Below are 26,031 nucleotides of genomic sequence, written 5' to 3' on the forward strand. Positions count from 1 at the left end.
CAGATATCATATCTTTTTCATATTATAGTCGAACCCAATTAAAAGGGATAATTTTGTTCCATTCAAGTATTGGCAACTTCTCCCTAAAGGGACGCTATTTTTTTGGATTTTGAAGTCAAAGGGATTTTGATTCCCATTGACCAAGAAACCCATATTCTTTTTTCAAACTTATGTGAGGATAAGGGAAAGTTTATTTTCTCCTACGTGGGGATTACTTACCCGGGTAAGCGATACCCATCTCTTAGGTGGATAGATAATTTTTTCACATTTGGAAAAAGTTGTCAATACTTGAATGGGACAAAAATTGCTCATTTTAATAACGGATTTTTATGACTAAAATGGTCATTGCATTGCTTACCTAGGAAATAAAAAAACATGGGTAAATGCACTTACCCGGGTAAATATTTCCTACCCAAGTAGTTAAATTTACCTGGGTAAGTAACTTACCGAAAAGTAGGGGTGTCAATTGGATTGGATTTGGTCCAATTCAATCTAGTTGAATGTGAGTCTATTATAAATGGACCAGGTCCAATCCAATCCAATCCAATGAATGTTTTAGACCAATTTGGACTGGTCCAATTCAATGTTTGGATCGTCCAATCTGTTTCAAATACATTTTGATTTAGATTGGTTTTAACCCAAATTCGGTCCTTTGACACACATATTCTTATTTTATATTAATGGACCAGATATTGGCTTAATCCAATCCAATTCAGTATAAATTTGTTACAGACAGACCAAGTTCAATCCAATCTAATAAATATTTTGGACCGAATAGGTTCAATCCAATATGTCTTGTTAGTCTGTCTAATCCGTCCAAATTGATTTTAAGCCGGACAGAATCCAATCCAAAACCGGTCCATTGACACCTATCAAAAAACGAACAGCGCCTAAGTGAATTTTAATTATGCACCTAAGAAATGGATCCGAATCCAATTTGTGTGAAACAACAATACATTTGTTATATACTTGTGGACTAAATATTGAGTTATTTGGGTAACCATATTATAACAGCAGATTCTATACAAAATTGGTTACTTGAATGGGCAAAATGTTGACGTGATTTATTTGAAAAACAATAAATTAAGTAATTTCTAATAAAGTTGAAATTAATATAAGGAAATTATGTATTAGAATTCATGTTATGATTAATTTATAAGAAAGAACTAACATGGGTATGGACAATGAAAGGCAAGGCACAGAAATCGGAGAGCCATTGATGGAAATGTACTCCTGAAAGATGGATCAAGGTCAACTCCGAAGGAACCAGCAAAGGCAACGCAGGGAAAACAGGTGCAGCACCAAAGGAAAGTTGGTTTCACAGTACTCCAGGTGAGTAGTGAGCACCACCAATGAAATTGCAGAACTATGTCCAATCCTGGAGGAAAGGATACCGACACGTCATCCAATCTGACTCCATGTCATGTGTACAAGCCATTCAAATAAAAAATAATAAAAAAAACTAGAGATCCACATCTTTCAGAGAATCATGGAACTTCTCCAGTGTGGCAAGTATTGAGAACCAAATGCCTGTGCTGACTATTTAGCCAATAAGGGTATATATAAATCTGAGAGATTTACTTGTTTTGTTAATCCTCCAGCGGATATGTGTCAATTGTTATAGGGGGATAGGTTTAGTAACAGAAGGATAAAACCATGTTATAGTTTGGTTTCTCAGTTTATTATAATATAATACCAGTATAAAAGGAAATGTCTAATATAGACATTCAGGCGTTGTTCGTTTATTAAGAGGCTATTTTTTTGTTAAATTTATTCAGGTAAATGAAGCCTCTCAACTTTTCCTTTTTTTTTATTTGCCTCACCCACTTTTTCAGGTAAATAGTTAATTTTTCTATCTTTTGTCATTTTTACCTTTTAGCATAAGCATTTACTCTCCATTTGAAAAAACTAACTTTCCCAAGTGGGAGAAGGTTTACACTTCCCTGGGCAAGTGAAACTGTGATACCCAATGAAAACATAATTACTGTGGGTTTCACCTAGGGGTGTCAATTGGACTGCATTTGGTCCAATCCAATGCGAGTCCATTACAAATGGACCTGGTCCAATCCAGTCCAATGAATATTTTGGACATTTTGGACCAGTCCAGAGACTGTTCAATCTGTTCAAATTCCTGTTAATTCAGGCAATAATAGTCTGCCAAACCCCGTGCTTACCAACCAAAGTAGTAATTAAGCAAGAATTATGCAACGAAATTTAAATGGTTTTACAACACTGAAACTCATATTTCACAAAGGAACGCAGTAAAACCTTTTTCTCAAGAGAAGACCTACAGAATCTAAAGAAAATCCTCAACCATATAAATACCATCACCAATCATCCCACTGCCCACTGTTGACAAGGATCAAAGGATGTAGAGAGGAGAGGGAGAAAGACGGCAGCAACACTATCAATGTCCAATTTACATGGCATGAATCCACTGCAACAAGATCATTTCATTTCTCAAATACCTCGGCTTTCCCTACCCCCCCCCCCCCCATTTACTCAAACCCTCCTCCACTTACTGCAAGTCTGCAAAAAAGGTTGAAACCTCCATGCAGATCAGATTTAGCACAAATCAGTCAACCATTACACAAATATATATATATATATATACAAATAAATTACAGGCAAAGCATGTGAAATTAAAATGAAATATTGAAACTCCAACATTAAGAATGACATAATATCATTAATTCTAGTCTCCAGCTAGGCTAAGATGGACAATTTGGAAATATGATGAGATATGCAAAATAAGAACACACTCTTAAGTGGCCACATGAATAGACTAAAGCTGAATGAAGATGTGTCGTCAATCTGCAGAAACAACACCTCAAACTGTGGACTAGAAATACCATACCTGAGTTAGAGGCTAGATGACTTTATGCAAGACATCTATCAAAATACAGTTTATTGAAAATTTGGTGCATTTCTTTATTGGCAGAAGATTTTCAATTTGGATTATTATCCACACACACATGAGAACCTCTTAAAAGTTCTTCAAGTCAAAGTGGTAAACACAACAAAAGGAATTGAAAAAATGCTGCTTTTGATTTCCAACAAATAAGTGCACACATATTACCTGTTTCAAGAGGACCACGCCATGACCCACGCACCTTCTTAAGTATCTGAAACAAATCAATAAGCAATACAAAAACGTTAATAAAACATGAATAACATTATCACTTTATCAGCTCAAAAATCTAAATAAGAACTTCACAATGTAATGGAAGAACACAGAGTTTTAGGCTTTCAACGTAATATTAGATATCATACTTTGAACTTCCTCAAACACAAAGTGAACCAAGAGTGAGATCAATGCACTTTTAGTTTGACGAATTAAACTATGAAAATGGAAGGAAAGGATTTATTAAAGGTCGCTATTCTAGGCTAGCTGTGGCTGTATTTGGGGACCTTGCTTGTAATGCTGACTTTTTAATATATTATTCTCTTTGATCTTATTACCAATTTAGACGGATGAAAAAGGAAAAGGAAAAAAAAAAGAAATGAAAAGGCTATGCGAAGTTGGGTTTGTTTTCCAAAAGCACTTTTTGGTTGTTTGAACCACAAGGCAACTTATATAAGGTGTTGTTTTATCAGTAAATTTACAGAAGGTGCTTTACCTAACAATAAAACAAAGTAACATTAGCCAAGTTACTCTCAATAAAAAAATAAATAAAAAAAAAAGCTTACTTTTCTGTCCTCAGTGGCAAATGGATCCCAGATGAACAAATTCCAATTTAACCAAGGCAGTATACGACAGGGATTAAATTTATTGCTTATAAATTGTCAGTAAGCAATGCTTCTGCTTGTGGATAATTTTAGTTGTAAATGGATAATGGTAACAAGAAAGGATGAAGTCGAGTCTTAAAGAAATACTAGTAATTTTGAATATTAAAAAACCATAGGAGGGTTTCAAGAGATAAAATTCTTTAGTAGTCGATACTCACTTAACAGTATATTTTGAGAGCATTATAGGCATGCATGAGTTTTGCTTTAGTTTATATGTTTTCTGTTTGGCGAGGCAGCACCTCGCACCTCTTTAAGGGGATGTCATGTAACCAATCTTTGAGTTAATGGAAATATGATATTTTATCTATCAAAAAAAAAAAAAAGATGCCCAACAAGAAACCAAAATTAAGAAATATTACCAATCTTTGAGTTTTTCTTTACTTGGGATTTTCTTCTTCTAGCTTTTCTGCCTTTGGGGCTGCAAGAATTGGGTTGACATAGGCCAGGCTGGGTGACCAAACTGGCTTATGAGCAAAATGAATAGGATGTGGGACATGGAGAAAGATTATTGGGCTTGTAATTAGAGAACTAACTAGAAGTCTTGGGGCACTTTAGCAAGGGAGTTTTGAGGATATGGACTTAAAAGCACGTGGTTAAGGCCCAATGGTGCTGCATCACTGGGACATCAGGGCACCCTAAGATCAACCATCTGTATCACCTCTGCTCATACTCATGCAAATTGACTCACCCATCAGTTGAACTAATGCATTTCTAAGATGAGACTTGCAAGGTTTTTATAAACTATGCTTTAAGCCTTAAATCCTTTTTTATCAGCATAAGCCTTAAAATCATTTACAATGAGAAATAGGTAATTCAGAAACTCAAGAACACCAAGAACGAAGTAGACTAAGGAGGAGATAGGGATAAAGGGGTAGAAAAAGAGAGATCAGGGGAAAATTTACTGGAATGAGCATAGTAGGTTGTCCTATGCATCAGCACCCAGAAGATCTTTTACTTTTAGGAATTGCACATAGAAGAAACTCCTAAGGATCAAAAAACAATACCATAAAAAAAGAAAAGGTCAACAGAAATCAAGAGGATTATTCTTGAAAAGGCTGGGATTCTCCCCTTTAAGTAATACAATCAGTTTATTTATCTATCAATAAAACAAAGCATTATTTCAAAAGTTATTTTCTTTAAATGAATAAATTAATGGAACTAATATAGATTCACTTCCCTAATCTAATAACTCAAACACTCTTAACCTTTCCCTTAGGAAGGAGGGGTAGGAGAATAAAAAACATTCAGTGCCCTAAACCATGTAGTCAGTGTGCCCTTTCCTCTACCAGACCAACGATTCATGACCTTAGAGCAACATACACATGCTATTGATCAATGCCAATTGTATTTTTTATAAGGGTTAAACACTTAAACTACCCTTATGGTTTAGCAAATGGACACAAACCTACCCTACTGTTTAAAAAATTACTTAAAGTACCCGAGACATTTCTGACAATGGACAAAATCCTCCCCTATCGTTAGTGCGCCGTTACAATCTGTTCGCATGTGATGTCACGTGACATATATAATTTTTCTTAATTCGAAAACTACCCTTTTGCAATCGATTTTACCCTTCATTATTCTTTAAATTTTCATCTACCCAGGAATCAAATTGATCTGAAATTGTAATTTCGATGAAGCGGTTTCACTCTTCAACAACAGGGATTACTACAAGTGCCACGACTTTCTCAAAGCTCTATGGAACAAGACAGAGGAGCTGAAATGAATCATGATCCATGGGATTCTACAATGTGTCGTGGGGTTCCATCACCTCTTTAACCAGAATCATATAGGAGCAATGATGGAACTGGGAGAGGGTTTGTGTAAGCTTCAGAAGATGAACTTTACAAGTGGGCCTTTTCATCGGTTCAAGCAGGAGATTTCTGCAGTTGGATTTTATATACCAGACTCAGTTAGAGTTAGCTTGCCTGTCCTGACAATTTTTGCATCACAATGGATGGCTCAGAGCAGTCACATCAACTTCTTGGTGGCTTTGCTGCTGGGCAGTGCCTATTTCATTTAAAGAGTGATAATAATGTCCTTAACAAACAACAATGATGACGGTGATGAGTGTGTGGTTGACCACCACCACCGTCAATAACATGGTGACGCTAGAACCCAACGAGTGCCCAATGAAGACCATCCTATACGATGACCCAATATCAACCCACCCACAACTTCTTTAATGCCTCAGATTCCTGATTCAACAACCAAAACGCCAATTTCAATAACCCATGATTTACATACCCGCCATTGAACATCTGCATTCCCATTATTTTGGTCCATATAAATGACTAGGGTCTCATAATTAAACCATCAAATCTGGCATCAAGTATATAAGAACAGCAATTCTAAACAAATTCCAGAATGCGCTCTTATCTAATAACCAAATTTCCAATTACAAGATCCACGAGTTCTTAAAAGACTAATGGATGCATAAACCTACCGCAAACATCTTTAATCACCTCCAGCCTTTTGATAAATGTAAATCAACCCACACTTTCCACAGTAGTGTCTATCCAAATGGTTAGCCATAAAAATCCCAGCCTCACATCCTGATTCAGGCACTCCTTCCTCAGCTTTTGAACTTTGCCCGAGTCCTCAAGCTTGTAGAACTGAAACACAGCGAGCTTATTCACTCCTCCTCTGAGTCGGAGAACCAAGTGGAGTGCAGGTTCCTCCAGGATGTTGTAATCAGCCAAAGTGCAGCTGTCTTCGAGCTGCTTTCCTGCGAAGATAAGGCGTTGATGATCAGGAGGTATACCCTCTTTGTCTTGGATCTTCACCTTCACATTGTCAATGGTGTCTAAGGATTCAACCTCTAGGGTTATGGTCTTCCCGGTTAGGGTTTCCACGAAGATCTGCATGGTTACAGATCGGCGGAGACCAAAGGAGAAACAATCCCCAATCTGAAAGAAGGGATGGCTGCATTCCCAAAGGGTCTGAGATAATAGAAGGTTGCACAGGTTAGTCTTGCCCCCCCCCACCCTTTACTCTCTCAGCCCCAACAATCGTTTTCTCTTCTTTGAAACAGAGGTTCCAGCAGCTTCAAGTAAGCAGCAAGCAGCAGAGAACAGAACTAAACGGTAAAGAGCAACTTACAATGACGGTGATGGTGAGAGAGTGTGGAGCAAATTACAGTTCTTAGGGCAGATCTGGGCGGAGAAGACATTTTGAAAATTTGAAGAAAAATCAAGGGTAAAGTAGTCTCTTCAATCTTTCCATTACAGGTTCCTAACAGTTGCCATTATCAGAAATGTCCAGGGTACTTTAAGTAATTTCTTAAACAGTAGGTTGGTTTGCATCCATTTGCTAAACCATAAGGGTAGTTTAAGTATTTAACCCTTTTTATAAAAGGTAAAGTCATTTTGAATCACGTTATGTTGCACTTTGCAACCTACCCTTGTTGATAAGATTACTAAAGGTTTTTTTTTATGAATGATAAGATTACTAAAGGCTAATACACAGAATAATACAAATATAGTATTGGACTGTGTGAGAGCAAAGAAATGCAAAAATATTTGAAAAAAAGGAAAGAAGCAAGAAGTGGCACATTGGGTGAAGAGCATGAAGCTGTTTTCAGACTTCAAGGTTGAAGATTTTTTCAGAGCTTGGGGTGCTATTGCTGCATCCTCATCTACAAGACAAATATCTGTTGAGACTTGGTCTCCCCCAATAAATGGCTGGAAGAAACTGAACTTTGATGGGAGTTGTTTGGGTAATCCAGGTCCTTCAGGTATAGGGGGGCCATTAGGGATGAAGAAGGGAACATAACTGCTTTATACTCCAGTCCTGTGGAGCAAGGTGATTTGGCAAGGTCAGAGTTTTTTTTGGCTGCAGTTTATGGGGTTGAGAAGGCAAAAGAACTGGGTATTAGTAGGCTGATTATTGAGGGAGACTCGAAAACTGTGGTAAAGTGGCTGCTTAAGGGGGAAGGGATGAAATGGCATTTGAGGAATGAATTCAGGAGATTTAAATGGCTATCAAAGGACATGTCAATCCGAGTGAGATAGGTGAGGAGAACTGCCAACAGTTTGGCAGATAGCTTAAACAAGCAAGGGGTGCATAGAACACATGTTTTGGGCTCAAATGTAATCTTGGATTGGGTCAGCTTCTAAAGCTGGTTTTCTTTTCACTACTTCTTGTTGTAACCTGATTTTTTCTAATTAATGAAACCTTTTTATTCTGTGTTGCCAATAAAAAAAATACAAATATAGTCGATCTCATTAATGCTAACTTCTGGAGAGTTTAATTTAGGCATCCATGCTCTAGTGTTTGCTCTACTCTGGAAAATTAGCACTGAACATCATACCTACAATTTCCAACCCAAAAAGCATACTAAACTGAGCCTTATCTTAAGCTTCCAACCATTTCGTCAGTGACAGAAAACATGTCTTGTCAGTCAACTAAAAAGTTAAAAAAAATCAAATAACCATGAATTTAGAGGATCCTCTTCAAAAAAACCATGAATGATCTGTATTTTGGCCAGAATTTGCTCATTCTTCACCTGAATTACATGATGCAAGGCATGTTTTCACACATTAATCTTACGCCACAACTACGGCAACAGACTCGAGACAGTTTTTTCTTTCTTGTTCAAGTCCCTAGTCCCCAAGATAATGAACTCATAAGCAAGTTACCTGCATGGATGTTAGGGACCTTCAGTCAGATTCTTTGTTAGAATAGGTCATGATGCACACTCCTTAAAATCCTCCCAAAAGTAAACCTCAATAAGAAAACTTTTTAATAATTATTAAACTAAAGACTCTCCTTTCCCTTGTGGGGGGAAAAAATCTACAGACGTGTTTATGGTGTCCAACATGCAGTTCTTGTGGAAATTCAGAGTATGGTTGACGTGACTTCATGTTTGAATTTCTTCGAAGCATTCTATCTTAAAGGAGTACTTTGTAAATATAAACTTTGCATGCCCTGAAGTGTTCCCTTGGCAGGAAATAATATTCCACAAAGTGGGCACTATCTCATTCTAGATCTCAAATCTACCCACTAAAGGAGGTAATGTCCTCACCACTTTATTCCAAATGCCATTTGATGAGGGGTGATTTGGCCCTCCAACGACATCGTGACACATAGCACCACAGAACCGTTAAATGACACCTCAGCACCATGTAAGCATCAACCTCAGAAGTACCTCAGACACATCGCACCTATCTCGGCCTCTTGACCCCACCTCGGCAGGATGACCTGTGGATGCCTCAGAAGGTGTCAAGTCGGCATAAGAGGCCACCTGCCTCCACCGACCTGAACAATATCCAATTGGCGACCTGTACGACGTGACAGGAGACCTACTTCATGAGCGGGCTATCGTCTTTGACTCCTTTGGGTTCACATCGCCACGTCAATGGAACTGATTCCCATCCCGCCCGATTCAGAGGCAACCAGATAAGCATATCGCTTCATGTGAAGTCCGCTTCTAGGTGTAAAACCACCTCCAAACCAGATGGGTCGGTGATCTCGGACGTGCTACATGAAGTCCACGGCAAGTTGCACCTATATAAAGGCGTCCCATTCTTCAATAAAGTACGTGGGATTTAGCTCTCAAAGCATACCAGCTATCTTGCTTTCTAGCTCTCTAAATATATCTTGCTAACTTAAGCATCGCCCACCCCGGTAAAGCAACCCGAACACTCTGACTGTTCTCTTGTAGTTTGGCCAGCCGACCTCACACACCGACGTCCAAGCTGTCATCCAACAGGGATAAACCAGATCGCGCAACATCACCATTGGTTTCAAATTTTTAAATTAAAGAGTGGAATTCAGATCAAAGCATAATAATTAATTTCTTCTTCTAATCATTAATACAAAAAAGCAAGAATAGAAGCAATAATCCTAGTAAGTCATTACAAGGTTCCAGGTTAGATGGACAAGCCAAAACAAAAAATAAAATAAATTCCAAGGTAAGCGCCTCTTTGGCAATATAGGAATGAGATTAAAAAAAACAGTAAAGTTGTTATGACTGGCTAGGGAAATGGAAGTGAAATTCCAATGGATTCAAAGGATAGCAAACAGTATGGCTGATGTATTAGCTAAGAAAGGGGTGGGGAGGGAGCATATTTTCTAGGCACAATTGAAAGGGAAGTTTGATTGGAGAGAAACTTTTTCTCACTCCTACGAATGTATGAAATTTGTACTTTTTTAGTTGCTTCAATAGAATTTTTTTTTTTGATAATAAAATAATTTTATTAATCAGCAATAGACAATAGTACAAAGTCCCCAAGGAGAGGCACGAGTTGCAACCTCTCCGGGCTAGTTAAGTACAGATTTCCAGATTAATAACCACTTACAAAGAAGCACAAAAAAGATCTTCCCTATAGACCCCCTGTTTGGCTAAAGCACCAGCCATAGAATTAGCAGACCTACTAACCCATTTTACCTCAACTCTCATATTGCTGGTTAACCACTTTACTTTTTTGATGAGATCTTTGTAGCCCCAAATGGTGGTATCCAGGTTTAGAAGCCACCTTCTAATGGAAGTGGGGGACTCGACAAGGGCAGAAATCCTTGCTGCAGTACAAGGAATTCAGATCGCTAACCAGCTTGGGGTGGAGCATCTCCTAGTTGAAGGGGACTCTCACCTAGGAGATGCTCCACCCCAAGCTGGTTAGCAATACGAATTCCTTGTACAGCAGCAAGGATTTCTGCCCTTGTCGAGTCCCCCACTCTCACTAGTCCTGAGAATAAGGAAATTATGTTGGTGTCCTTATTTCTCAGGATACCCCTATACCTGAAGGCCTGGGGTTGCCTTGGCTGCTTCCATCAAAGTTCAGCTTGATGACACCTTCCAAAGACGGAACCCATTCTGACAGAATTCTATTCTTCTTTGCTGAAGTGTTAGCTATTACTAGCCAATTCCTACACAAGTCATCAAAGGAGAAGTCAAAAAATATCCATGGTTTTCAACCAATGGATTGCTCTTGTTAGGATGCAGTCCTTCACTTCATCTAATCCTCTTTCCTTCTCTAAGAAAATTCTTGCATTCCTTTCCTCCCAAAGAGTCCACAAAGTGGCTGCCCTGACACATTTCCACATGACCTTACCTCTTCTAGTGTGCCAAACAAAAACAGATGGGTTGAATAACAAGCTTAAATCAGAAGGCATAGACCACCTACCTCCAAATAAACAAAGGCTCCAACTCCATATAGTTGTAGCAAAGGAACAAGAGATCAGCAAATGGAAACAGTCCTCATTCTCAGCCTTACACAAGGAACACCAATTTGGGGAAAGACAAAAGAGAGGGTCTCTTTTTTTGTAAGTTTTCCAAAGTATTGATTTTACCATAGAAGACTTCCCAGCAGAATACAGCAATTTTTGAGGGAATAGGTTGCGCCCAGACTTCTTTGAAAGGGAATCCTTGGGAAATGGGGTTAGAACTGAGGGATTTTAGAAAGGAAGAGCAAGTAAATGTACCTTTTGGAAGAGGAGTCCAAACCCTTTGATCAAAAGAAGTAACCCTCTACGAAAACCAAAGTCCCAATTTAAAGATAAGGGATTTAACGGGCTCGGGAGAAAAGTTGCAATTGGCTCATTTTTGTGAAGGGAAAGGGAATAGAGCGAGGGGAAACGATCTTTGAGGGGTTGACTACCCACCCAAATATCCTCCCATAACAGAATAGCATTACCAGAACAAGCATCATACCTAATGAATATGAGGAAGTGAGGGAGAATACCATGTATAGCCTTCTAGGGTGTAGTAAGGGTAGCTCGGCAAGATATCCCAGAATCCCAACCATTTCATGAGCAACCATGAATGCTTGCCACCACCTCATGCCATAATCTCTCTCTCTCTCTCGGGGCCATCTCCATAGCCACTTCCCTAAAAGGGCTACATTCTTCAGCACTATGTTCCCTATCCCTAAACCCCCTTCTTCCTTTGGTTTGTTAACTATCTCCCATCTAACCAAGTGATCATTTTTCACCTCTCTTGGTTCCCATGAAAAGTCCCTCATTCTCTTCTCCATTTTCTTAGCCTCCCTTGGAGGAATCCTAAACACTGAAAGGAAGTAGGTTGGAAGGTTGGCAAGTGTAGCCTTAATCAAAGTCAGCCTACCCCCTATTGAGATGTAATTCTTTTTCCAAGCTGCCAAGCACTTATCAAATTTCTCCACAATAGGAGCCCAAAAACTACTTTCTTTAGGGTTGGCTCCTAAGGATAGCCCTAAGTATGTCAAAGGCCAAGAAGAAGTATTGCAACCTAAGCATTCTGTCTGGATCTGGTGCCTTAGCCCTATCCATAGAAAAAACATCTTGTTTAATTTCCTCTTCCTCAATCATTCTTTCTAGCCATCCCCTATCTGTTTGGTTCAAATTTGGCCAATTCTCCTCCCCCACTATCAACCGATTCTCTAAGGGTCTTTGAAAGATTGATTTGAAATGATCCACAATCCTACTGTGGTATCAACCTCAAACTTTAGTATCAAATTTTTCCTTCTTCTCCCATTAGCCAAAGCATGAAAGAATTTGGTACTCCCATCCCCTTCCTTGATCCACTTATGTCTGGACTTTTGTCTCCAAGAGATCTCCACTCTCAACAAAGTCTCCTCTAACTCCTTTTTCAGTTTCCACCTCATTTCTCTAGCTTGCTCATCCATCATCCCTTGGGATTCTTTTGCATCTAAATCCTCAATTTGAACCAATAATCTAGCTTTTACCTCCTCCACTCTTCCAAATTGATCCTTATTCCATTCTTTTATTTTGTCTCTCAACCTTTTTAATTTTTTCTGAAATCTAACCCCATTCCATTTCACTTCTCTCATCTCTTCACTCCACCATTCCTTAACCTTAGGCAAGAAGTCTGGATGTGTCAACCACATGTTCTTAAACCTGAATGGTCTAGGTCCATTACCAAGAGGTTCTTGTCCTACTTCTATAGGGCAATGATTAAAGGTTATCCAAGGTAGGGCCTTAGCCACCAAACATCTCCAGTGGCTCTCCCAACCCTCATTGAATAGGAATCTATCAAGCTTCGAGCCAGTTGGGTTTTCTTGGAAGTTGGACCAAGTGTAGGTAGCCTGTATGGTCTAGGTCCATTACCAAGAGATTCTTGTCCTACTTCTATAGGGCAATGATTAAAGGTTATTCAAGGTAGGGCCTTAGCCACCAAACCTCTCCAGTAGCTCTCCCAACCCTCATTAAATAGGAATCTATCAAGCTTCGAGCCAGTTGGGTTTTCTTGGAAGTTGGACCAAGTGTAGGTAGCCTGTAGTAAAGGAAGCTCTCGTAGCTCACAAGAATTAATGAAGTCATTGAACTTCTTCATACTAGTCGTAATGGCCTACCTGGGATTATTTGACTCAGTTGTGAATCTTATCGCATTAAAATCCCCTCCCCCCCAAACACCAAAGGCCTTCCCATAAACCTTGAATTCCATGATGCTCCTCCCATGACTCATTCCTCTCTCTGTGATTATTTGGACCATAAACATTTGTTAGCACCCAAATGAATCTATCTTCCACCATTCTGAATTTTAGGGATACAATGAAGTTTACTATTAGCTCCTCTACTGGTTCTATGAAGTCCTCCCTCCACAAAGTTACTATTCCCCCTGAGGCTCCGCTCCCCACAACGGAGCTGAGCACCATCTTACCCCTCTTATTTTCCAGACCTCTCTGACCCATCTTCTATTCAATTCAGCTAATTTTGTCTCCTGCAACATCACAACATCAGGTCTCTCTCCTAAGTATCTCCTTAATCAATCTCCTTTTTCTGGCACTACCCAAGCCCTTACATTCAAGCTGATTATCTTCATTAACTTTCAAGAATTTAGCCCTCCAATATTGTGTTCCTTCATTTAGAACCCTTCTTTCTTTCCCCTCTGCCACTGAACTCGATATCCCCTTCAATGTCCATTATTAGTTTCTCTACTTCAGAATTTTTCTTCTTTTTCCTACCCTTATTTCCCACTGACTTCCTATTCTGCCCTTTATTTCCTAATTATTGCCCCGATCTATTGGCTTTTGCCTCTGATTCAGGGTTTTCTGGAGCCACCTCTGTCATTTTCTCCTATTTATATTCCTCCAACAAGGCACAAATCTGCTCCCAAATCCATTCTAATTCCTCTTGTTTCCTCTCTAACAACCCAACTCCCTTCTCAGATCGGACTCCGTCATTAACAATCGCCACTCCCCTGCTACCAATTGGTTGGTCTAGTTGAGATTCCAAGACATCTATTACAGGCAAAGAACCCATATTAGTATCTAAAACCAAATGGACAGGCTTACCTAGATTTAGCAGAGTTGGTTGCATGTGGACCGGCTATTGGGTATCAATTCTTGGAGTCAGGACTAGGCCCTTCCCCTTTTCCGGACTCAACCGTGGAATTGGACTAGGTACAACCAATACTTTCTCACCCTCTACAATCAAAGAAGCTTCACTTCTCTTTCCCTTTGTGTGAATCCTTAAGTAAGGTTCCAAGTTCGATTCCTATCTCTCTGGCCTAATGTCCTGACTAGGCTGCACATATGGAGTAGACTCGTTTATTGGCAGGGATGCAATCTGTCGTACCTCTTTAAGTGTTCCCAACTCCACTTGTCTTTTGTATGGCATACCCAGTTTGGGAAAAATCCTTTCGCCGCTGCAATCTGTCGCACATATGGAGCACATGACTTGGCTCACTCTTCTTTGCATTTTGACATTACCAGAGTCTTGCGAGTCCGTCTCCTCCTCTAGGAATAACAATTCAGTGTTTAGGCTACCCTCTTCCAGTATGTCTTTTGGTTTTTGGAGGTCGATACTTCCCAAGCTGATAGTTTCTCCCGAATCTAAATCCGAATCAGAAGGTTTTTCATCGTCTGTCAATCTTTCTGAATCAGAGTCGAAAACCTCACTGCTCTTCACACACCAAGGGTTACGGCGTTCCTATTCCTTGCGAGGCATCTTCTTTGAGGGTCTCCATTGTAACGAGTTGGAGACCTTTGTGGAGTTGTTCGAGCGAGAGAAAGGGCTCAAAGAAGACGATGGTATATAGTTTTTACTATCTACCCGAGGAGTAAGCCAAGTCATGTGCTCCTTTAAGTTGTCATGTGCCCCCTAGCTCTTGGATCTTTTAAGAGTAGCCCACTTAACTTTTCGGGCCTACTAGGCCTAGAATTACCATTTAGAAATGGGCCTACTGGTTGGACCCCCGTGCGAATTCCTAAAGCTACCAATACCTCTACCAGACCCGATGAATCACCTCCCTTCTCCCGTATTGCACTTAGACCATTCCTCTCCTTTGAAATAAATTGCTTAGCACCACAAGCAATTGCCTAAGCAAAAGAAGCGTTGGTTTTCCCACCGTTGCCTTGTGTAACATGTCTAATACTTCTATTAGTTTCCTGATCCAAGTCTTTTGGGCTGCCTAAAGGCTATGCTTTCATTCTTATGAAAACTCCTTGTTTCTTTTTTCCAGCCAACTTCAAACTGCAACGTTGTCACGGTCTGACATAGGCTTAGCCTTGCCTACGCTTGGCGGGCTTACGTTAAGGGACACCATCATCATTTTTGCCTGTAAGATTTTTGGGAAAAGTGATGTTATCTTCAGGCAAACCACCAAAAGCCTAACGTACTCTTTGAGGAGGGGTGGTCAACCTCCTTGGGTGCCTAACCTTGGCACTCCTAGACCAACATCCCTTGCGGGTGGCCCTGGTTAATGGCTAGCATGGCTACCAGGGTTCCTCATGGGCGCACACATGCTCATGGGGACAATGCATGGACTGGCATTGTGCCACCGACTCTCAAGGGAGGATTGGCATGCGGGCATGGCTCAAGCATGACCCTTCACCCCACCAGCCCCTTGTCCAAGCTGAATGAGCTATCTTGTTGCCCATAGCGCACGGATGTGTTCCGGCCCAAGCAGTTGCCTATCATCATCGGCACTCATGTGCCTACATCATCGGCATACAGGAGTCCCTTCTCATCGGCGCCCAATCACCTCTCATCATGGTCGTCCCCCCTTTAGCACATAAGAAGCGCCTCCCATGGACCAGCCAGAGCCAGCCGAGTGCCCCGGCCATACAACTTGAGGTCATGATCCAGTGCTACTAACCTTGGTGGAGCCATCTCATCGGGCAACTCCTAACCTCGCATCACACAAAGGCTTGTCCTGGCCTGCCTTGGCCTGGACGCCGCACGGGTTTCTTCCGCTGCAGAACTACCCCCATGACAGTTGGTATCAGAGCAAGCTAGCCAACTGCTGCCACAGTTGGTATTAGAGCAGATCAGCATAGAGCCAGTTGAAGCGGTCATCACGACAAGTAGCACATCGTGGGGTGCGGTCCCTAGGCACTTTCACTCGGGTATAAGCAAGCAAGCATACACATCAGGCCTGGTAAGAGGCCATTCATCGTGTCCCCATTCCAATGACCCCAAAACAGCACCCTTGCGGGGGCAGATGCATTGGTTGCTATGCTCATACGGGGGCAAACGCATGAGACATTAAATGAAAGGCATATTGTGGTGGTTTGAGTGGAGGAGTGCCATGCTTCCTCACGGACATCAGTTTCTGTTCATTTCGGTGAGTTGTGGGCGGTGCACCTACATCTTGGTTTCATGACGGATGAGCCATTGTTCCGTAGCTTTGTCTGAGGCACTACTAAGGTGGGGACAACAGTCCGAAATTGGTTGGTGTCGACGGTTGGTCAAGGAATACCACTGAAGTGACAATTTTGCATCAGATTGGTCCTTGGTTGAAGCCACAATATTGGAATGATAGGAATGTGGGAAAACTGGCCGTTGGAGCATGGCGGCCCTACACCGGCAATGCATCGGAGGACATGCTCAGCTCATCACAAGGCAGAACATTCACAGCAGACAACACACATCACACAAGGTGGGTGTATGTTTGGCAACATCATGGGAAAAAGTTGCCACACTCGCGCACAACTCGGTCAGATCTCCTTGAGGGAGCAACAGATTGGGGCCCCCTCGGAGCGAAGATGTAGCCCGAACCAGCGAAGTTAAGTATAGTTTCGAGGGCCAAAAGAGCATAAGCCATGGCTAGGTTTGAGTAACCCGAACACAGCGAGGTGAAGTCTACAGGCCAGCATGATGAAAGGGTACACCCAGGACACACGCCAACAGTAGGAGTAGACCCATCACATCATGTTCGGTAGCACCACCGAAAAGCTACCAAGAAGACGGTCTAGCCTTGAGGTAAAGATGATACATGGGGCGGACCTCCGTGAAGCACACACATCCAATTACTTCGAGGGCCCTTCTTTCACACTTTCAACGGCATAGCCGTTGCGCGGTTTGAGTAACCTCAACATAGGGGGTGAAGTCCAGGCAAGCCGGCATGGTGAAATGGTTCCGTCCCCATAAATGGACAACAATATAGGCGAGACGCGTGTTGGCTAGGCGAGCCCAAGAACTGGCACAGAAGTGGATGGCGCGGGACACAGACACCCATTCACAAGAGCCATTGTCGAGGACGACAATGGATTGAGTGGGGAAGCCTGTCACGGTCTGACACAGGCTTAGCCTTGCCTACGCTTGGCGGGGTTACGTTAAGGGACACCATCGTCATTTTCGCCTGTAAGATTTTTGGGAAAAGTGATGTCATCTCCAGACAGACCACCAAAAGCTTAACGTACTCTTTGAGGAGGGGTGGTCGACCTCCTTGGGTGCCTAACCTTGGCACTCCTAGACCAACATCCCTTGCGGAGCGGCCTTGGTTAATGGCTAGCATGGCTACCAGGGTTCCTCATGGGCGCAAACATGCATGGGGACAGTGCATGGACCGACACTGTGCCACCAACACTCAAGGGAGGCTTGGCATTGGGGCCTGGCTCAAGCATGACCCTTCACCCCATCAGCCCCTTGCCCAAGCTAAATGAGCTATCCCGTTGCCCATAGCGCACGGGTGTGTTCCGGCCCAAGAGGTTGCCTATCATCATCGGCACTCATGTGCCTACATCATCGGCATACAGGAGTCCCTTCTCATCGACGCCTAGTCGCCTCTCATCATGGTCGTCCCCCCTTTAGCACGTAAGAGGCGCCTCCCATGGACCGGCCAGAGCCAACCGAGTGCCCCGACCATGCGACTTGAGGTCATGATCCAGTGCTACTGACCTTGGTGGAGCCACCTCATCGGGTAACTCCTAGCCTCGCATCACACAAAGGCTTGTCATGGCCTGCCTTGGCTTGGACACCGCATGGGTTTCTTCCGCTGCAGAACTACCCCCGTGACAACGTAGCTACAACTCCACCTCTTCGTCTTCCTCCTGCCTTGCTTCTCTCCAAAGGGTAGCTTCAATGAAGGATAGTAACCACACTGGGAAGAACAAACCCTCCACAGCTACATTCACCTTCCTCGGTATATCTTCTGGTTTTACACCACCTAGTAGAATAGTTGCAGTTCGCAGGTCTCCCCAGAAAAGACCATCAAGGCGAGCTCCACACAACAACACAATTGAGTTTGTTGTTTCTTGATTCCAAAGATGGAATGTCAACCCAATCACTCAAACAGTTACATTATCTTCCATTGGGAACACTTTTGAATTTGATGAAACCGACCATTTAAAGACTGAGAAGGTTCCCAGATCATCTCGGATACTTGGTGCTCTAACATTTACCTAGTTTTCAAGAGGGTCCAACACTGCCTTAGCAGAATCGAATGGGGTCACAATAAAGGTGCTTCTTAGCTCCATCTTGCTCTTCAACATTTCTGCAACTTTCCACCAGTTTGTCACCACCCCTCCAGCTTTAACCACTAGCATTCTTTCCCATTTTCCTTTTGTCCCATCTGCTACCAATGAAGGGTCCCTCCTACTACCCGATCCTGAGAAATTTTCTTTCCAATATTTCTGCTTCCCTTTAGAAGCTGCATCAGAGACAAACTCTTTCACCCACTCAATCATTTCTGAGCCTTCCACAAGGATTGTGGCTCTCTTTTGTTCTCTTACTTTCAAACCCAGTCTTCCTTTGATCCGTAGCTCTTCGAAGAGGAAATCTTTGGCCTCTATCCTCAGAGCTGACCTCCATTTTACTTTCTCCATGAAATCTCCCTCCGCTTTCTCCACGAAACCTCCCTCCTCTCTAGTCATCATACCCACGAAGAGGAAATCTTTAGCCATTACCAGCATTGGTAATGGCCTTTGCCTTAATAGAATGTTGGCTATTGATAAAAAAAAAAATAAATAAATCATGCTAACTACTACAAACTATATCACAAGATGATTAAACTCAAAAGAACAAGCATAGATAAGACATTAAGGAATGGTTTTGAGTGGAAAATTACCACTAGCACTAAAAACAATAATCATCAGATCAAAATGTCCACCAAGCAGGACAATCAAAGCAAAAATGATATATGCATGTGTATGTTTCCAAAGAAAACATTATCAAATCCTCGTGAACTTTCTTCATCAAAAGGTCCATTGCAATGAAGAAAAAACTCCTTGGTTTCAATTGAGCTAGACTTGAATGTGATTCTCTCACCCTAGTTTGCTTTTTCTGATAAAGTAGATAATCCATGGATACTATAGCATTGGATGTATATGTTGCATGAACTCATGGCCTACAATGTCACAGAGATAAAAACTAGCACAGCTTTGGGTTCATTAACCCTATACATCCCATGTGACATCTTAGAGTTTTCTGTCATCATCATATACTTTTGGTTACTTTGGGGCGTCCAAATAATCCAGATACCTAAAATGCCATTCTAAATGAATTTGAAAACATTTTATTTAACTACCAGTCACAAAGTAACAGGAACAAAAGATCAGCAAGAACTATAAATTTTCTTTCACTCTTTAGCTAAGCAAGGAGTGACATCTTAGAGTTTTTCTGTCATCATCATATACTTTTGGTTACTTTGGGGGGTCCAAATAATCCAGATACCTAAAATGCCATTCTAAATGAATTTGGCAACATTTTATTTAACTACCAGTCACAAAGTAACAGGAACAAAAGATCAGCAAGAACTAGAAGTTCTTTTACAATTAGTATATGGATATTTACTTCACAACATTATGGTAAAAATTTAAATATAAACATTGCAATGGTTTGGACATTGAAACAATAATAGATGCTATTTTACATTATTGAACAAGTTAATAGGAATCAGGAAAATCCTTAGTTAACTAGACCAAATGATACAAAAATATTAAACAGCTCCTACCATTCAAGACCAACAGAAATGATAATAAACAAAATCGTACCAAGATGAAAACTTGGATCTCAGAATCCATCCATCTAGGCTCAACTAGACAAGAATGCAGCACAATAAAAATGAATAACAAAACCCACAGGACTAATGAGGTTAACACGGGAAATAAAAAATAATGAGCAGGCATTCCCATGTGAGTAGTACACCCAGGAAGGTAATACTGAACAGAAAATCAGGTCTTATCAGAGGAAACATGTTTGCACAGAAACTTACTATCACAATAACCATAAAAGTAAGACAAAATCTATAGCAGATTCATGTGTGACGTGTGCGTGGCACCAGACTGGCCACAGGAAATTAGTCAATCGTGTTCCCAGAATTACGTTACACCCTATTTGAATCAGGAAACAAACAAAGAAACCCAACGTAAAATACCCTATAATGGACAAGTAAAAATATTTCCCCTAGACAAACCTACTACGAACTATCGTCTACCAGATACAAGCTTGTAAGCCATCGAATAGAAGCACCAAGCACCAATTACAATCCATTATGAGAGAGGTATTCTTGCTCTTTATTTTAATTGGGTTGAATAAATGAATGAACCACGGAATAGAAGCTCCAAATCCCTAAGCGAATAGATATCAGCGCTGCGATCGTCAAAAGAACGTAAATAGGATATATGAATGAACAAATAGAAGAAAAGGACTAACCTTTATGTTTGTCGGAGGCATCGTGATATTCCTGCTCCTCCTCCGGCACCAAGTGAAGCTCTACCTCCGTATCGGCCACGGCCTTGGCTGCGGCCTCAGGGTCAGCTGCGACGGCTACAGAAGAAGCTCCATCCTTCTCATCAGGATACCGAACGACGACCACGGGACAGATACAGTGATGCACGCAATAATCACTGACGCTGCCAAGGCGTCCCTTGCTGGTGCGCTTCGAGGCACCGAACCCTCGGCTGCCCATAATCACGGCACTCAACCCTAACCTCTCGACCTCCAAGCAAAGCCGCTCCTTCATATCATGGTCCTTGACGATATGAAGCTTAAAAGGAATCCGTGCTTCTACCAGGGGCTGAGCCAGATTGGTGACCTTGGTGGTGGTGAAGGCGTCGAAGTCATCTTCGAGCTTCTGTTGGGACTCATCGTTGGTGTCGACGGACAGGTCAATAGAACCCCAGTCAGCACCATAAAGAACGCCGGTGGTCCGAACGTGCAGTAGGATCACGGCATCACCTGGGCGGAGGTAGTTCTGGACGGCCCATTTCACAGCAAAGGCACTCTCGTCGCTGAGATCAACTGCGATCGCGATCTTACGGTGGGCCCCAGAGGTGGGTGTTCCAACCGAGGGGAGTGGAAAGCGTGGGGAAGAAGGCTGGATAATAAGTGCCGGACGGTCGGATTCCGGCTTGGTTTGTTGTGGAAGCATGCCGATAAGTATAAGAGAGGGAGAGAGAGATAGAGAGAATCACCGTACTGGGATTTTCTTACTGCTTTCTTTCCTCTTTCTTCTTCTATTTCTAGTGTGTTTCTTGTGTCTCCTGCTGCTGATTTTCCCTGTGTGTAGGTATAACAGAGAGAGAGAGAAGGGGGGGGGGGGGGGGGGGGGGGGAATGATGATGATACAGAACAGAGAGCGGGGGAAAGAGAAAGCGGCGGAGAGGATTATTTGGGAAACTGACGAACTTGACGGGTTTCCTACTTTCCTTTTCGACGAGAAATAATTAAATGCCGCCCTGGCCGCGTGAGGAAAAGATGCTATAGAATATAGGATCTTTCCAAATGACCAGACTACCCTTTTTTTTCCTTTTCTGTCTTCTGCTATAAAATAATCACTTTCCTAAATGGACCCTGAAAGATGATTAGGCAATATCTAAGACACCAAAGAGTTTTGATGAGATCCCAATAACTTTGATTAGATTGCTCTATCGGTTGATTTGATCGATCATAAAGTCATTAAATTGCTATGCACTTCCGTTAGGTTTTGCCCGCAATTTATAGGGGTGTTTTTATACATCCTAAATTAAATAAACTCTATTCGAAAAGATTTTTACATTGACAATCGGTGTAAACTTTTCTCTGTTCTCTTACGAAAATGAATGCCTTACGTCTTAGGCTGCGTTTAGAATCGGTGTAAATTGTGTAAAAATTTATATAATCATGATCAATGTAAAATTTCATTCCAGTTTAGTTTTATATGTATTTGAATGGAGTAAAACTTTACATCCTAAATCATGTAAAACCTCATGGAATGAAGTTCAATATTACTATAAATGAACAATATTATTATTATTGTTACTATATACACACCATACTTTTTTTATTTAAAAAAAAAATACTTTTTGTTTTTGATAAAAAAGCAGAATATCAACAAACACAAGCAATTTGGGAAATTGAACAAAAAGAAGCACCGTCAACCAAAATATCCGATTCAACTAAAAAGGCAAATATATCCGATGGATAACACCAAAGTGGAGGGTAGCTAAAGCTAATGCATTCTTCCTTGCAAACTGAAACTTGTCTTGCAATTAAGCGAATGGGGGCTACTCTATTCCCATTCCCGGTTCCTGATTCCTGAGTTCTTTATGAATTGGATTCTTCTTTGAAACAAAGCTGAACCTGACTGATCAATTCCCACATAACAACTTGAATTACTGCATCCATCAAAACCAACCCGGCGTCTGGAGAAAACAATGGCAATTGCATGCTTATTCACACTCTACTCACTATTCGCTTCACAAAAGCCGGCCGGCTAGCTGCTACTGCAAATGATGGAAGTGGAAGCCACCCTCCATCTCCATCTCCTGCATGCATGCTCATATTGATAGATTAATTGCAAACATTCCATAGGATTGGCATTGGCCCATTATTAAAAACAGAATTATTATGAATAATTCACACTTTATAACATTTCTCTTTTTTTTTTCTTTATCCCTTGACGCTTGATTCTTTATCAAATTGAAAAATTTAGGAAGCCATAATTCATATCAAATTGAAAATTTTAGAAAGCATTTTATAACTTTCGGTTCTTATGTTCAACATGCATATAGCTTTTGCAAAATCACAATCAGATATGAAGGAGGTGTTTGGCTAACATAACATCACAGCCACCCTAATGCTCTCAACTTGGGCTGGGTTAGCCCGACTTGTTTTCAAGTTGGGTTAAGGTTGAATCCTTGACCAGCATTTCATTAAACACAATCAGAGTACATTTTCAGTAAACAGAGAAGAGACTAGGTTTGAATCCTTGACCAAACCGCTGATAAAACTGCTTGGGAGTGTATACAAAGAAGATCTCTGCATCAAAGACAATGAGGAGGCCACCAAAAAATTTTTTCTAGCATAAAAAATAACAATGCCAACCCCTGCATAATTACTAGAGGAGAATGCACCGTCAACCCAAATGCTAACAAAACTTGCATGGGAGGCTCCGGGATGGTCTGCACTTTTTTTGAGGGCCCAAGCTGGGCGAGTTGGGTTCCTAAATGCTCAGGATCTGCACAACTAACCTTTACACCCTAACAAGAGAAGAGACTAGGTTAGGGATTTTATTTGAATGCAAAACAAGATTTATATTGCTTCAAATTTGACATACTATAATAAAATTAAAATGTAGAAAAAGAGTCTTATTATCATCTTTTGAAATCGAATTATCCTTCACTTAATGAATGATCGAGGCCCAAATTGAAACTCTGACTTCCCCATCCCCAACTGAGATCCTAACCAAATCAAATATACAAAGTCATAATGAAGGAGCACATGATCCATTGTTTCTAGCTGAAGATGACCGATAGGACAAGAGTCAATGATTACTAAACACATGCAGGTTATTATGCAAAACTCTCCACATAAAAAATAAATAAATAAATAATCATGGTAATGGCTCTAATATTCCAAACCATATTCTAGAGCATGATGGTAAGCTAATTTAACTAAAAAACTACCATTCTTCTCTAAGAGCCAAATGATTCTATCTTTCACATCCTCTTTAGGGATGTAAATCTTTCTAATTTCTTAAACTAAATTAGGAGGGAAAAGTTGATTAACCTACCCAAATCCCAATCATGTGAAGATGGATTCATAAGATCACTCTTACCTTCTCAATCAAGCAGCCTTGAACCTTGTTAATAGAGACTTTAAAATCCATGACTGAAGGTATCCAACGGCCACACCATACATTAATTGCATAACCATTACCAATTTGCCAAACCATCCCTTTTGCTAGCATCTTTTGACCCATCATACCACTAGCCCTCTGAGAGACCCTTTCCACTACATGATTGAAAGAGGCTCTTCTTAATCTTCCACATCTAGAGGCAGCCCAAGGTAGACACCTAAAAGTCAACCCTTTTAATCTTAAAAAACTTTGACATTAACCTTCGTAACTTGGGATGGTATTAGCACTAAAGGAGATCTATGATTTAGAGAGATTAACTTTTTGACCCAAAGCCAACGCAAACATCTTTAAGATAGAATTTATTCCCCTTCAACAAGGTTAGCTTTTCCAAAGATGTAACTATCGCCTATATAAAGAAAAGATGCAATAGCCGACAACCCCTATTCAATTAATGCCCAAAATTTTCTATACCTCTTGGAGGATGTAGAGAAAGCCTCTGAGACTATGAGAAGCAAGTATGGGGAGAGAGGGTCACTCACCCTAACAGAACCCTCTACAAGACTTAACTACCCTTTCAGGAGATCTATTAATCAAAACTCTGTAAGTCACAATAAATTCAAGGAAACCAAGTTGATCAGTTACCACTTTTATGATTATATTGAGCCTAGTGTGGACCCAAGATTGGGTTAGAGGTAACTTTGTTATGAAAAAGTATTTAAACAATAAATACAAGGAAACCAAGTTGATCGGTTAACACTTTTATGATTATATTGGGCCTAGTGTGGACCCAAGATTGGGTTAGAGGTAACTTTGTTATGAAAAAGTATTTAATAAGTGATGAGGGGTAATTTGGTCCTCCGAATTATATCATGACACGTGGCTTTTAAGTGATACTTCGGCGTTGGGTAAGCATATCACCTCAGCAAGTTGGCTAGTAACACCTCACCCAGGGCCGACCTAAGGTACCTCAGCTTGGCCGACCTAAAGGACCCCCGAACAAGGAGTGACCTCTCTCAAGGACCAACCGAGCTAAAAAGGGTAAGATTAGCAACCTATAAGGCGTGCTCACTGACTTGTTACATAGATAGATCTATTACCAGACTGAGTCCTCCGGAGTATCAATGTTCGACCGTTAGGGCAGTCTACCCGCATCACGCGCATTAGAGCCAATCAGACGGACATCAACCCTCTACGTAGATTACATAATCAACGTAAATACTCTCTCCCAGCTTAGTGGAAACGGCTCTTTGGGAATATAGGACCCATTACAAAAGGTCTCTAGTCCCTCACACCTATATAAAGGCACCATCCTCCTCAAAGAAGGTACATGCAATTAAGCTCTCGTACTCTCTAATCTTCTTAGCATTCTAAAGAATTATTCGCTGACTTAAGCATCAAAGTGCCCACCCCGGGTAAAAACATCCCAAGCACTCTAACATCTTTCTCTTGTAGAACTACCTAGCTCGGCCAGATTTAGCTCAACCACCAACAAGGGAAACTTCGAACTCAACGTCCAAGTCACCTGCCAAGTGAGAAAAGTCAAATCGTGCACCATCAATTGGCGCCATCTATAGAAACGCTATGAAAAGCTAAGTTCTCACCTCCCAACACTTTTCATAACAACATCAGTGGCTTCTTCAAGCAATCAACCAACCAACACCAATAACAACAATTAGGTCAATTGGGGACAGGACCAGCTTGGACTGATTCCAAATGTCTCCTCAATGATTATTAGACAAATCAATGTGCCATTGACTCTCCCAGGCATCCCTCCTACCCTAAAACCGGCTTTTCACCATCTCAAGTGAGCGCGCCTCTTCTTACAGTCGAGTCCTCCTCGGCTCTTACTAGAATTGATGTGTGCCAAGTCCTTGAGTTAGTACAATGTGTCCAAGGGATGAACTCCCAAATGAAGGCCTGGGAAGATAAGTTCTCCACCTTGATAAGGGGCAACAACAACAACAAACTCAGCAGCAACAACAACAAACTTAGCAACAACACCAACAAACACAATAGCG

General features: G+C 41.2%; 1 protein-coding gene and 1 pseudogene across 3 annotated transcripts; both read right to left on the reverse strand.

Annotated features, from left to right (window-relative positions):
• Positions 1-1,356: 1,356 nt before the first annotated feature.
• Positions 1,357-21,633, reverse strand: LOC104605731 (universal stress protein PHOS34). 3 transcript variants are annotated; one of them, XM_088886450.1, is made up of 3 exons: positions 20,608-21,633; positions 3,080-3,125; positions 1,357-1,378 (listed from the first exon to the last, which is right to left on the reverse strand). In XM_088886450.1, exons 1-2 carry the CDS (start codon positions 21,323-21,325, stop codon positions 3,118-3,120), a joined length of 726 nt encoding a protein of 241 aa, XP_088742576.1. In that variant the 5' UTR covers positions 21,326-21,633; the 3' UTR covers positions 1,357-1,378; positions 3,080-3,117. The 3 variants fall into 3 exon arrangements, with proteins under 3 accessions (XP_088742576.1, XP_010268921.1, XP_010268920.1); XM_010270619.2 differs by lacking the exon at positions 1,357-1,378 and adding an exon at positions 2,168-2,529; XM_010270618.3 differs by lacking the exon at positions 1,357-1,378 and adding an exon at positions 2,168-2,548.
• LOC148803458 (ubiquitin-ribosomal protein eS31 fusion protein-like) lies at positions 3,560-10,258 on the reverse strand (annotated as a pseudogene).
• Positions 21,634-26,031: the final 4,398 nt, after the last annotated feature.

This window comes from Nelumbo nucifera, chromosome 1 (genome assembly GCF_055504915.1).
Source record: "Nelumbo nucifera cultivar China Antique chromosome 1, China Antique-T2T, whole genome shotgun sequence".
Classification (NCBI taxonomy): domain Eukaryota; kingdom Viridiplantae; phylum Streptophyta; class Magnoliopsida; order Proteales; family Nelumbonaceae; genus Nelumbo; species Nelumbo nucifera.

Bases quoted from the DNA above. Each gene is read 5' to 3' on its own strand.
- LOC104605731 (XM_088886450.1), bottom strand. From the start codon at position 21,325: ATGCTTCCACAACAAACCAAGCCGGAATCCGACCGTCCGGCACTTATT.